Source organism: Dermacentor variabilis, chromosome 3, assembly GCF_050947875.1.
Source record: "Dermacentor variabilis isolate Ectoservices chromosome 3, ASM5094787v1, whole genome shotgun sequence".
NCBI lineage: Eukaryota > Metazoa > Arthropoda > Arachnida > Ixodida > Ixodidae > Dermacentor > Dermacentor variabilis.
The window spans coordinates 139,864,737-139,879,081 of record NC_134570.1 but is presented as its reverse complement, the minus strand read 5'-3'; the positions used below and the strand labels follow the sequence as shown (position 1 = coordinate 139,879,081).

At 44.5% G+C, this 14,345-nt stretch overlaps 1 protein-coding gene across 1 annotated transcript in view; it reads left to right on the top strand.

Annotated features, from left to right (window-relative positions):
• The window catches only part of LOC142574786 (uncharacterized), a 128,932-nt gene extending 118,414 nt beyond the window's left edge, over positions 1-10,518 (top strand). Inside the window, exons 20-21 of the mRNA XM_075683800.1 lie at positions 2,586-2,705; positions 10,356-10,518. Coding sequence (XP_075539915.1) covers positions 2,586-2,705; positions 10,356-10,433 — 198 coding nt within the window. The 3' untranslated portion in view covers positions 10,434-10,518. The remainder of the gene's footprint in view (positions 1-2,585; positions 2,706-10,355) is intronic.
• The last annotated feature ends 3,827 nt before the right edge of the window (positions 10,519-14,345 follow it).

The following is a 14,345-nucleotide window of genomic DNA, read 5'->3' as shown; positions in this document are numbered from 1 at the left end:
TTCAATTTAAAATATTTGTGGCAACGCACCGACAAATTTAGGCCTTCAATTTAGCACAGAGAAATGTGGGATTATGATCTTTAATGAGGACACGAGTAATTACGCGGTATCAATTCATCAGCAAGTGATTCCTACAGTAAAGCAATTGTTGCGTCTCCGGGTGGCGTTCTGGCCAGGTATCCTCCAGACATAGGGATGAATACGTGCGGGAGTCGAAGCGAAAGAAAAAGGTTTATTTACATGATAAAACAGGTAGTCAGATTCTAGTCAGAGTGCACACATGCCTGGACCCACATGTCTGCAGACGTCAGGACACCTCAGCACCTCTCTCACTGCACCAAAGGTCCGCTTTTAAAATGTTCTTCCCTAGTTCCCTACACAAGGGGATTCGATGACCCTGTTGCGGTCAATCAGAGGGTTCTATAGTTCACAGAACTTCGCCTCTGATATCCAATCTTCGAAGCAAGGACGAGGCAATCTGGAAACAGATTTTGCAGCTCGTTGCCGCCTCCACGGAGGGCAGCGAACGCGGTCGCTGCTAAGTAAACAGCTCGTTCGGCCCTCACAGCCAGCATCGGGCACTGCTGGGCGCTGGTGAAGGGGGCTGCTTCGGGGGAAGCGCTCAAAAAATGCTCATGGCCGATTTGGGGCGCAACACAATACATATACCCTGGTGTATACATAAACGAAGGAAATGCTCACTCAGGCACCCACCAACATAATCTGAAAAAGAAGGGGAATCGGAATGCAGCAATAATGAAACACAGAGCCCTTTGGGACAACAAAAAATATAAGGTGGTGGGTGGAATTTCGAACGCTCGCAAATGCCATTCTGTGCTTAAAACGGAATATATTGTCGGGCTTGGAGTTTACCCAAAGATGGGTAGGCCTGTTGGCGTTGGGAGTCCACGGCAAAAGCACGAATGAGGAAGTGCAGGGTGACATGGGTTGGGGTATCTTTTGAAATAAATTTCACGAGGGTTGCAATGTGGGCTTGTTGGTAATGCATCTTCAAGGGGTGTACGGTAGCGCGACTAAAAGATGGGACGAAAGAAGACGTACGTACAGGGACGCACGCAGCGCTGTGTGTCTTATTTTGTTCCATCTTCTAATCGCGCTACCGTACACACCTCTCTTTTAAAGTCAGAGAAGCGCAAAGCAAGAGTAGTTTTGGAGAAAGACTCAGGAACATGGTGGAAAATAAATGGGCAACTATAGTGTACGAATATCTGTACCTCAAAAGCGTGGACACAGAATGCAGGAAGAGGTCAAGAAAGTTGGCAACGAAGTAGAGGGCAATTGAGAGTGTGAATTGACAACCAGAAGGTTTCAAGAGGAAAGTGAGGGAGACAGAGAGAGTGAAGTGGATGCAATGAATGGAAACAAAGAAAACCATGGAGATTGTCAAGAAGGGGAAGAAAGAAATTAGAAAGGGAAATCTGTACGATAACACAAACGGAAGTGCTTTGCTGTTTGAAGCCGAACGCGTAGCACAGTGGGAGATGAAAGACGACAATAGGGAAGAGAATGCGAGGAGCAAAGCGGGAGGAGGAAAGAGGCTACAGTGAAAGCATGAAGTGGACAGCGGAAGAGTGTATGGCGAAAGGGTGAGAAGAAAAGCGAAGTGCCGCGCAAGACGGACTTTGCGGCGACGATGGCTATGAGATGGCGCCAGAGTAGCGCGCGTCATCCGTATGGAAAGAAAGCGCTGCATGAGCGGAGGTCTGTCTGCGGCGGCTGCTGTGAATCGCGCCCACGCGTTATCCACGCACTGCTTTTCGTCGTCCCCCGATTAGCGAGGCACTCGCGCCCCGCTTCGCCCCGTTTGCAACGTGCCGCAACAGACAGGTTGTCCGCTCCAGCCAGACTATCGCAAAATGAAAACAGGTATAGAGCTGCGCTCAAATTTCACATTAGGGGAGTGTATCGTAATCGTCGGCGAACGTTTTTTTGCATCTTTACTGCCGCCGCCGCTGGCTGGTGCGAAGGGCATAAAAGTCGGCTGTCCGTTATTGCAGGGACTATGCCAGATAGATGTTTGGTATAGCGACGTCTTAATGTAGGCCAACTGATTCATGTAGAAGTTTGTAAACTGAAGCCGTGCGAAAAACGTATTCAAAAAAGCAGGAAAGAGTGCTGACAAACAACATACGTTGTACTTCAAGAATCAGCCTAAAAAAATTTTCTTCTTATTAAAAAGATCGCCATGCATTGTACACAACACTTTTTCAAATGTGCTTATTCAGGGGCGACATCTTTTTATTGGACAATGCGAGCGATAGTGCACTAGCAGCACCGTTGTCACCGGCTTTTCCTATAAAAAAACAGCTTCTGAGATTTCATGCACTGACGCATTTGCCGCCTCTTATAACTTTGATTCTCGAAAAATGGTGTGCGTGCTTGCAAACAACTAACTGGGCAATTGACTACTGTAACCGTTGCATTGCTAACTAAATAAATATCCGTAAGTATGCTGGAATATCTTTTTATAGCGTTAGGGCTTAGGAATTTTTTGAAATGTATTTTTGATTTCTCCTTCTTCAAAATCGTGTAACAGTCTTGCAAAATGCTCTCATTCACTGCAGCTGTTCATATCCAAGGCTGATAGTTGGAGACAGAGAAGCAAGCCGGGCGCGGATAAAGTATTCCTGCATGACAACCCGGAGCTTACCTTGGAAAAGCTTTTCGCCATCGGTTTGGGAAGTGTAAGTGGAGACTCGGACTGACACGCCACTTTACATGTGTGCATGCGAGTGCGCACCTCTGGATTCATGTGTGCATTCGCGCGCGCGCGCGTGTGTGTGCAACTAATTTGAATTAAATGTGTTTTTAGCGCAATGAGCACTATTGGGGTTTTCTAAAACAAATCATATTACGCCTGCACGCCTCGAATCACACTGCATTCAATTTCTTGCGTAATATTAAAGACACCAAAGTTACATCGGTCCGCGTCACGTAAGGGTAGAAAAGAACTAAATCTCGCTCAGATATGTTCGCAGTTGAGGCTGGAAAGCGTTGTTTTCGAAAACCTTTAATTCTCCTTAATTTCTAACCTCTGCGCACCCTCATGAACCGGCTATAACCGGTTTGAACCGTTATGGTGTTGCTGCGGAGTTGAACCTGTGCCGAACCGAAAAATATGCAGAAGCCTGAAACGGAACCCAAGCCAAACCTCAAAACCTTTAGCTTTGACACCCCGGTGCTAAATCGCTTATCTGTGGTGTTCCCTGTCCCAAGACTGGAACTACAGCCAATGTAACCTCTATTAAGAAAAGTGGTCCCATGAATTCCCGTCTGAACAAGAGACTTATACCCCTGACGAGCGTTTGCTGCAAGATCATGGAAGCAATCATCTATGACGCTGTCGTAATCTCAAATATAATCAATAGCTGACAATTTGTCAGCACGGGTTCCGATTTGATGTGTCGTGCACAGCGCAGCTCCTAGAATTCAGCCATGACCTCATCTCCAGTTTTTGATCGATGGCGAACAGGTGGATGGTGTGTTCCTGGACTTTAAGGAAGCCTTTGAGACGGTGTCGCACGCATTATTGCTACACAAACTATCTTTTCTTGGTTCTGATGACGCCATATTTGATTGGATTAAAAATTATCTTCATGAATGGAGATAGCGTGTTTTGAATAGTTTCGATGGCACAGGAATCACTTCTGGTGTTCCGCAAGGGTCAGTTATTGGACCCTTACTTTTTTCCCGTTTTTATGAATGCACTTTTGTAAACGTAAATGAGTAACGGCAGGCGTGAGAATATAGTTGAATGACTGACTTGCGTACGTTCGTACGCTGAATACTGTAGTGCATCGTATTATTAATAACATAAGCGATGTGTCGTATCTTCAAAGAGACTTGAATTGTATACAGCAATGGTTGAAAAAGTAGAATATGTTTCTAAACACCGCTAAATGTCAACAAATGTAATTTACTCAGCCTACGCCTGCCCTAACTCAATATATTGTTAGAGAGTATGCCCCTTGACAGAACTGAAGTACCTTGGAGCATATTTCACATCACATCTCACTAGGGAAAATAAGTGCTGTACGTTTCAGTACGGTCCGAGATCGTCAATTTAACAGCAAGTGCCGAATGCTGGAACGTGTTCAGAATCGCGCCGCCTGTACGCACGGGGCTATGTACCGGTGTGCGTCTATTATCTCGTAAAATATCGCGCCATTTTTAGGCATTTCGAGCGGATGGAATCTGCAGCTTTTAGTGGCACATGATGGTAATGACGATTAATGATGATGCCATATTGGCATCCTCTTTGAAACGGGGTGGTCACAGATGGGTCACCTAGCCTGCTTGGGTATTACTTAGGTATGCTATACATGCTTTTCATACTAGCATTTTTGTATATGTCTCCTTAATCTTCTTTTTTTTCCCCTCAAAACTTCTTTATTTGCCTTGTACCGTTACCTATGATTAAACGGATCCGGTTGTATCAACCTATTTCATGCGTTTTTTTTTTCACCAATACTCTAAATTCTAAACGTCTCTAACCGGTTGATGCTTCCGTCCACTTTAAATCCAAGCGCTCCTCGAAGGTGTACGTTACCTAAGGGTCTCAGTGGGTTAATCCCTTCGCATTCCATTAGGACATGCTGAGGGGTCTCTGGATTTTTGCTTCAGGATACACATGCTTCATTTTGTTGTGAATGTTTGCTACGGTATGTTTGGTCCTTAGGTAACCAGCTTGAGCCTAAAATAACAAGTCACTGCGTCTTTCGTTATCGTACAGATGTTGCCTTTTTTATTGAAGTCAAAATAAAGGAAAGACGTAGTCGCCTTATAATTGTGATGGCTACTCCTTTTCGCATAGTCGAAACAACGATATAAAAATATATGTAAGAAAATGAAAAGGAACCACGTCATACGGTCGGAAATCCACAGCACACCATCCTATACACCCATGAACGTGACAATATAAAAGTCAAATGCAAGTTGCACCTCAATGGGTTTGTAAACAAAGTCACAAACACACTTCTGATTTCCTTCTTCCGTTCTTGTAAATCTCCAAGGTATTTTTTGTTTTCATTCTGTGTATCCAGTTTGCCTCCATTCTGGGTCCCTGCTTTTCACGTACAGATACTTGTGCACTTTAGCCAGCCATTTATCTTGATCCATGTTCCCGCGACTTTCTTCAGAAGTACTTTTGATAGAGTCGTAGAGCCACACGGATGGATGGACGGATGGTATGAGCGTCCCCTGTGGGTTGCGCCACTAGACTCTTGTTATTATATTGCTTAATGTCCTACGTATATGAAAAATGAAAAAAAGAAAAGAAAAGAAAAAGCCGCTAAGAATTCCGAGCACCTATTGGAAACTTCGTTTTCGCACGGCTCCGTTGTTTGTCGTTTGCCTATTTTTCTTCCACCGATCTTCCAGTCGCCTCTTACTAATCTCTATTGCAAGCATGTTTAATTTCCCCCTGCTTTCGCTGAACCCAAGCGCTTCCAGGAGGCCACAGGTGCCTAAATCGACCGCTGGGCAGATATCTTCACATTCTAACAAAACATGCCTCATCGTTTCCCTACCTTTACCGCAGCAAGCACATGCTTCTTCTTCGTTGTTGTATCTCGTTTTAAAAGTGCGTGTTCTAAGGCATCCTGACTTATGCACTGCCTCATGCACAATTTCATCACGATTGTTCCTTGTTTTTTTCTATTTTGTAGAACCGTATAAATTACCTGCCTTCACGAAATAAAGCCAGTGGGAAGTCTGGGCTTTGTGTGTGCGCCTATGTTTCTGTTCATGTGCTGTCTCCTTTGGGCAGTCTAAACTTTTGCTGAATCCTCTCCTCGCTTAGAAAAGTAATGAGCTTCCTTTCGAGTTATAAATTGTTACTTTCCTGATTGCGTTTTTTCCTCTTAAGTAGTTACTTATAGCAGATTTCCTTTTCATTTCCGCCATCCATGAGATTATCTCAGCCCTTTCCCCTTGACGTTAACTGAAAGAGCTTTAGCGCTTTCTGGCGACCACTGGTTTCCAGCACTTAACACGTCCATCTTGAGTGAGGTAGTTATGGTATCCACGGTAGAAAAGTTCTTCGGAACCTATTTTTAACCGGTGCACTCTTGCACTGTATTTTCCCTTTCTCATTCCGGCACATTCACGAAGTTTCCTACAATTGTTTAATTGACACTTTGGTGTGAAGTGATTGGATAGAACGAATATATATTGCCCAGTGGAAGACACAGTTCGCAGCTACATAAGTGGCGCCAATTGGTTGAGCCTTCCTTTTCCTGAGAGTCGTGATAATTTCCAATTATCACAACTTTCATAGCTCAATTGAACGTTAGAAGACAGTGCATTCTTTGATGTCTTATATGCATTTCACGAGAACTTCTTTCTTTGTTGTTTTCAAGAACTTCTGCCGAAAAGAAGACAGCGAAATAAAGGAATTCTACAGGCAAAAGCCTCCAAACCTTAACCATAAGCAAAGGTGAGCCTATGCACGGATCAGGGGGTCACATGATCGACAGTGGGGATTAAATTGTTTTACCATGCACAGAAGTTATGAGCTTGACGATATGGGGCAATCGTATTCGTAGGTGCTCGTGGTATTTTCATAGGCATGGGACACATCAGCACAAATATTTCATACTTAAGAATAAACCGACGTCATTTGGTTTCGAGCCGAGCGTCCTACAGCACCTACGCTACTGCCGCTTTCTGCGAACGAAAGATACTTGCCTTCAATGTAAGCAGAAACAGAGCAACTAGGCGACAACGGTTCTAGGACGCACCATAGGAGAGCAGTTGTCCTGTGGTTCGTGTTCACAATTTTCTCCTTGTTTAGTTATGATGTTTCAGCTTGCCTTAAGATGAAGCAACCCATTGTTAAATAGCTTTCCCGCATCGAAAAATGCCCATAATGAACAACACTAACAGCTTCGTGAACTTTGCTTTGTATGTACTTGTGTGAAGATAATGAAGCGTGTGGATTGCAGTGAAGGATCCCTCTCGGCTCTAGAAAATAGCTAAATCCCAAATAATGTAGGCCCTGGGGCTGTCTCGGCAATACGCGCCGGCCCATAGGACCAAGTACGACGGCGCATTACAACGAGCATTTTCGTCAGTGGTATTGTAGCCTTGTACCTAAACCACGCTGTTGTCGTTTCAAGAGCAGCGTCAGTTGTTGAGACACATAACACGAAGACGAGCGCTGATGGAGGGAGGGAGCCCCAAATAATCGGAAATGAACTTGCTCAGGAGGTATCGATGGGCTACTTGCTTGATCGCTGTCATTTTAAAGGCAGTGCGCGCACTTGTTGTTGACGTAGACGAGCACTAAATCACGCAAACACGAGCGCTTGTGTTTTCTGCGCTGCCTTTAAAACGATAATGGCCCAACCAAGTATACCTCCGGTCTATTATGTTTGAAAGTTGTATGCAGTCCTACAGTAGGACTTGATTGAGATTTGCGGAAACCGACGTTGCAGCACTCGGCGACGTTGCCGATTAACCGACGATTACGATACTCCCTAATGCGAAACTTGAGCGCAGCTTTGTGCGTGTTTTCATTTCGGGATATATTGGCTGGCGCGGACGATCTGTATCGTGCGGCAGGTTGCAAACGGAGGGAAGTGTGGCGCGAGTGCCTGGCTTAATCTGGAGATTGCAAGAGCCAACGCGTAGGTAATGCGGGAGCGTAATTCACAGCAGCCGCCGCCAACAGACCTCCCAGACGACACGCGCTAAGCTTGTCTTCTCACCCTCTCGCAATTCGCTCCTCCTCCACCTTTCTCCTTGCACCTTTCATTCCCCACTGCGCTCCGCTTTCGTTTTCATCTTTCGCTGGGCTCGTTCACTCGGTTACGCCGACGCTCGCCGTAGAGCTTCGCTCTAAAGAACGAGAATTTGATCCGTGGAAGGTACTGGAAAAGGCCGGTGTGCCGGGCGAGAGCGTCGTTCAGTCTCTTCAAAGGGTGCGCGGGAGGCATAACGGCTGGCAAAGCGACACAGCGAGAAGCTATGACTGCGCGCATTTCCTGACTCGCTATTGTAAGGAAATCTGGCCCAATATATTTACAGCAGTTATCCGACGGAACCAATAAATAGTTCATTGAACTAATCTCGGTTAGGACGAAATTGATGTCACATTGTAAGGTCAGCAGACATTCTGTATTCGCGGTGCACTCTACCCGTACTAACCACATGTGTTGAAACTAGGAGGATAACAAAGAAGAAAAGGCATGAGAAGGATTAGGCCTAAGTGACAGATATAACGTTAGGAGATGCAAGAAGACAAGGCAATGTGGATTGGAGAGCAAACGCAAGCAGTTGGACAAAGTGGAGTTGAGCACATCACATAATGCTTGATGAAAAACGCCGCTTAGAACGCTGGAGGAGTGTGCCAGCTGATGCAATGCTAGGAAAATAAAACTGGGGAAGACCTTCGCCTTGCATTGTGCGTGGGCTGTTGCTGCTGCCTCTGATGATGATGACTTCGCACAAGTGAACTCATTTTCAAAGAAAAGCTGCACGATAGCTGTGGCTTTCGCCGGGCGTGCTAGATGTACCGCTGTAATGTTGCCTGCGGTGCGTCCTGCTGTGTGCATTGAAATATTTGCCCTTTACTTGAAGAGAAAATACAGGGGCGAACTCCTGACCAAGCCAATTTGGAGGTTGTGGTGGTGCCCAGTCACGTAAATAACACAAACAACAATATATCGGTGAAACAGGACAATCAATGAACGTCAGATTAAACGGACACCGCGCGGACACAGCTAAAAAGCTTCCAAAAGCCGTCGCCGAGCATTTCAACCAACCAGGTCATAACTTTGATGAACTTAAACTCTACATCTTACAGTCAAATTTCCGTTCTGAACGAGAAAGAAAATACAGAGAATCATACCTTATCCATAAGTTCAAGGCATTGCAACCAATAGGCATAAACGTTTCAAAGGGAGCTTTAGAATCTATTCGCTATGCTAAACTTCAAGCTATAGCCAACACTTAGTTGGAATTCTTGGCGTATCCCCCCCCCTTTTTTTTTTCTTTTCTATTCCTCTCCTTTTTTTTTTCAGCCGGCGTGTCAGACACCCTTGACACGCCGGCTAAAACGCGTGGGTTGACAGACCGGGTGGGGGGTGAGAGGTGACCCTGGCTTTGACTTTGTGCACAGCGTTCGTTTACTTTCAATTCGACACGCTAACGCACCTTCCCTCGTTTCCGCACCCTCACGCCTCACACCATCTCCCCCTTAGGAGAACCCCACCTATATATACTGTGGCGAGGAAAGCGTACGTTGCCTTGAAGAAGACAAGCCCACTTGTCGAAACGTTGGCTCTTGCATTCCCCTTGTTCACCTTTTGCTCATCGTCTTGAATTTCCATCTCCCGCATTCCCCGTCTTTTCCCTGCGAACAACAGTGTGTCATGAATACGTTGTGCAAGTTCTCTCTGGAAATCTAAACACGTACACACTAAAGCTGAAAGGTGTGCGGAACACAGCCTGGAGGAAAAAGAAAGCGGCACTCTTGTGAGAACTTGCAGTCTTCAACCTAATTTTCTTGCAAAGCTATAGTTGTTTTCGAGTGTTTGTGATAGTAGTTCCTTCGAACGCCCGTAAATCTAATTCAGCCACGCACTTTAACTTTGCTCGCGCATTACCAATAACGAAGCCCAGCATTACAATTCGGTGCGACATTATTTTTTCCCAGGATATCATGATAACACCCGTATAGAGGTTCTTTTTTCTGCATACCGTAATTAAAACACACATAATAACCTTCGCCCGCGTATCCCTCAAGAGAAGCCCCTCCTTTCCTTGCGAATTGAAACTCGCTGCTATAGTTAGTTATTCCGGAACAGCATAATAACTGTTTACGCGCGTCGTCAATGACGACTTTAAAGGATACTACTACTCGGTAATATTTCCCAGAGCCCTTATTAACTCACACGTAGCTTTGCCTGGACTGAGGTTTCATTCTATTGAAACTTAAACTCTGTGCAACATTTCGTTCTCCCAAAACACCGGTAAAACTTGTGGATAACGCTTTCGAGCACTTCTTATCGCACTCGCTATCGCTGTGCAAAAAAAAAAAAAAAGAAAATCATCGTAGCTGGCGCGTTCTCCCGAGAGTTGCAGTGCATACTTTCCCGTGTGGAGATCATGACTGGCTGTAATCGTGTGCCTGTGCTGGGTGCGCATATCTCTCTCTCTCTCTCTCTCTCTCTCTCTCTCTCTCTCTCTCTCTCTCTCTCTCTCTCTGCATTTTCTTATTATTATGGGCGCTGCCTCTATTATTTTCCGCTGCATGTGCGCATCTCTCTCTTGCCCTCACTCTGCATTTTCTTATTCTGGGCACTGCCTCTATTATTTTCCGGTGAATGCAGGTTGATGTACTTAATACTTACCTGGCTGAAGTTCCGCGATGTTTTCAACTGTACAGGGACCGACAAGTACGTGATTGATGGTCACAAACCGTGTTACCCTTACTAGTCCAGTGACCGACCAGAAGACAAGTCGTGTCAGCTTGAACATTTTCAATAAAACTGTTTCGATTGCCAGATGGGTTTGATAGTACAGTTTGACAGTCTGGTGCTGGGAACCATACGACTGACTCACTGTTCTTTTGTTTTGTTCAGCGAAACAAAATGACAGCGATCGGCGGCGTTTCCCTCAAATGCACGTTGCAGACAGTGAACGGCTGGTCGCAGCCCCAGCAGTTGCCACCAACCGTGGTGCGAAGCACCCAAAGTCTGCTTGGGTTTTGCTGGTGGCTTTCGTTGCAAGCAGAACTGTACCCTGTTCTTTAAAAATAATATTTTATTGCCAGTAATTGTACATTTTCCACCCACCTAGGCACGTCAGGGCTTGTGAGCGGGATATTAGAGGCAAGGTATACCAGGCGACACCAATAATTCTCCAAAAAAAGTGGAACAAAGATGAAATTTAGAGAATGAACATAAAGTCAACAAGTGTCAAGAAGGAAGAAAAAAAGATGCAAGCGAGAAAGTGAATCATGCCTTATGTAGAGTTATGGTCTACAGAAATGTTGAATAAATCCAGGAGAAGGCAAAACTATTGCATTTTACGAACCATACAGCCTGTAGAAGATTGCAGGAAAACCTGAATAAAGTGCAAAACGAAAAGGAAGACCTATCAGCAGCATAAACACCCACAATTTGCTACAAATTTTGGAGGTCGTAATGCAATGCAACAACCCAATCCATGCATACTAGAGGAAAAATAAGTAACATATGTTTAATTATATGTTTAGGTGTATACATCTATATGTATGAAGTATGTATGTATATAGTATACCCACACACTTCAGACTTTAGATGTATGCACCTAAACAAATATATTCACGAGATGGATCCGAACAACATAGTATTTATTTATTTATTTATTTACAGGATACTGCCGGCCTTAGTCTTAGGCCTTGGGCAGGAGTGGACAGTGCGATATACAGATGAACAAAACAAAAACTAACAGCAAAAATCATTACAAGAATTCAATACATTGCAATAGACATATTCCCTGATCCGCACAAGCCGTACAGACCATTCCAACAAAAAAAAGAAAGCGTTACAAAATTTCAATATATTTTAAAATAAGGATATTCGCTGAACCGCAAAAGCTGTAGAGAGCATATTGATAACAACGGGATATTGATAACAAGGAGTCGCATTCATACTGGTATGCTGAAAGACATCGCGCATGCTCGGTAGGTTGAGCAGCAAGAAATCTACAAATAGTAATGACAAGCAAGCGAAAATAGCACTTCCGTATATTGTAAATCAAAAAGGAAAAAGAAAAATTACATTCATACATATACACATAACATCGTCTAAATACTATTCAGCTGGTTGCAGAATGACTGGACGGTCGGGCATTCTACTGTACTCGCAGAGAGCGCGTTCCACTCACCTATCGTACGAGGAAAAAATGTGTTTCTAAATACGTTTGTTCTGCAAGAAAATTCCTTTATTTTCTTCTGATGATTAGATCGTGTTGCACGCCTAGTGACTAAAGTAATATACATATCCTTATCTATTCCCAGCATATCATGGTAAAGTAAATACATGTATTTCAGACGGTCCCTATATCGCCTTAATTTTAATGTTTCCAAGTTAATTTCGTTAATGAGAACTGTCGGGGATACGTGCCAACTATAACGGTTAAACACGAATCTAACAGATTTTCTTTGAATATATTCCAATTGAGTAATGTTCTTCAGGGTGTACGGGTCCCACACTACCGAGGCGTACTCAAGAATTGGCCTTATATACGTTTTGTACGCTAAAAGACGGATTTCTTGTGTGGACTGTCGGAGCGACCTTCTCAAGTAACCAAGTTGGCGCATTGCCTTTTTTGAAATAAAAGATATGTGATCGTTCCATCTAAGGTCGGATGAAATTACGAGGCCTAAGTATCTGTAGCTACTAACCGTAGATATAATTATTACCACTGAAACTGTAAGAAAATTTTAAGAGGTGGCGTTTTCGTGTTACTGACATAGCAACCGATTTCTTTGCATTAATATTCATTTGCCATGTCGCACACCACGCTTCTACCTTGGCTAGTGAAGAATTCAAACGGACCTGATCATTTACGCTATTAACTTCTTCATATAGTATACAGTCGTCTGCAAATAAACGTATTTTCACGTTTACTTCTTTTATTAAGTCATTGACAAAGATTAGAAAGAAAATAGGCCCAAGGACGGACCCCTGTGGAATGCCCGATCGAACCGGTGCTGATCCAGAACGCGCGCCGTCAATAAACACACTTTGCCGCCTTAACGACACATACGCTGAAATCCATGAAATCAAAGAATCATTTTTAAGTATTGTTTGTAGCTTTAACAGCAGTTTAGTGTGAGACACACGGTCGAATGCTTTTTCGAAATCTATGAATATTAAACCAGTTTGGCCCTGTTTATCTAGAATTGCTGCGAGTTCGTGGACAGTTTCCAGTAGCTGTGTTGTTGCAGACAGTCCCTTCCGAAACACATGCTGCCTGGGATCAATGATATTGTTGTCAATAAGAAAGACCGAAATATGTTTAAATATAATATGCTCAAGGGCTCAAAGTATATTCCCGTACACGCATGCATAGCCATATAGTCTACCGGAAATAGCGTAAATCCCATGAAAGCCGGTGCAATGCAATGTTACGTTTTCGTACATTTTACACTGAGCTCGAACTCCCCCTCAAATGAAACGACACACCAAATGACAAGAGAAGCACCCACGCTTCATCGCACGCTCTGGCGTTACGCTACGACCTCCAAGTTTGGGAATGTTCGTGCTTCTGATCGTGAGCGTGAATATGCCCAGTCATGTCTGGACCCTTCGGTGGGGAAGTTGAATACCATATTGAATAATATGTAAATTCGTTTCCATGGAGACATCTGTTCTAATTTTTCCAAGCTGAACAGAAAGCACACAAGATCTGAAAAAATATACCGTTTCGAGGGCACCCGTTACGCGTGTCCGTTGCCGCAGCTTTGCCTAATGAGTAGGTCATCCAGTTCGGAAGGTGCGTTGTTCGATCCCCTTCGCCGGACATCCACCGTTTTATAAGACGAGTACAAGCACCCTTGCGGCCAGGTGTCCGGCTTTCCAGGGGTGCACTGCTTGTGACGTTATGCTTGGTGTTTAAGAACCAACAAAGAGCACCCCCACTTAAAAAAAAAAAAGGAGTCTTGCGGTCCCATGCCACCAACTTCACTACAGGTGGGTGTCTTTCCAAGCGTCTGAAAGCCGTAGTTGCCAAACATCTGACCGAGGATGTGCTTTTACCTATTTTGCCGGTAAGTACCCGGCGGCAGCACTTGTCTGCCTCCTTCAGCAGCGGCGGAAGCTCGACTATATTACCAAAGTTGTGGGGGGAACAAATGGCGCCCAGATACCCTCGCGAAACTCCACAGGGCCTCCCTTCTGGGTGAGAACTTATAACAACCGAGTGCAAGGTCGTGGTTCTAGTCGTAAGAAAAGGACCGATGGGTTTCCGGTGGCATGTTTCGAACCTATAGGTACTTCCTGCATACGAAGCGGATGCTCTCCTATATCACCACAGTACTTTCCACCTCGTATGCGAGAGGAACTAGGTTCGAATCCCGTTGCCGCATTCGAGCGCGAATGACGAGCGCGCGACGGTCTACCAATTGAGCTACCGCTTAATGCGAAGGTAGTGGGATCGTTCCCCACCTGCGGCAAGTTGTTTCTTCATCCATTTTCATTTCCATTACTTTATCGTTTCTTTATTTTCATTTATTAGGTACAAGTAATGTCCCCTATATTGTCCTTGGTGTCAGTGTTTGTTGACTTCTTACGATATGGCCGATAAAAATCGGGCCCCTCGGTTATTAACCC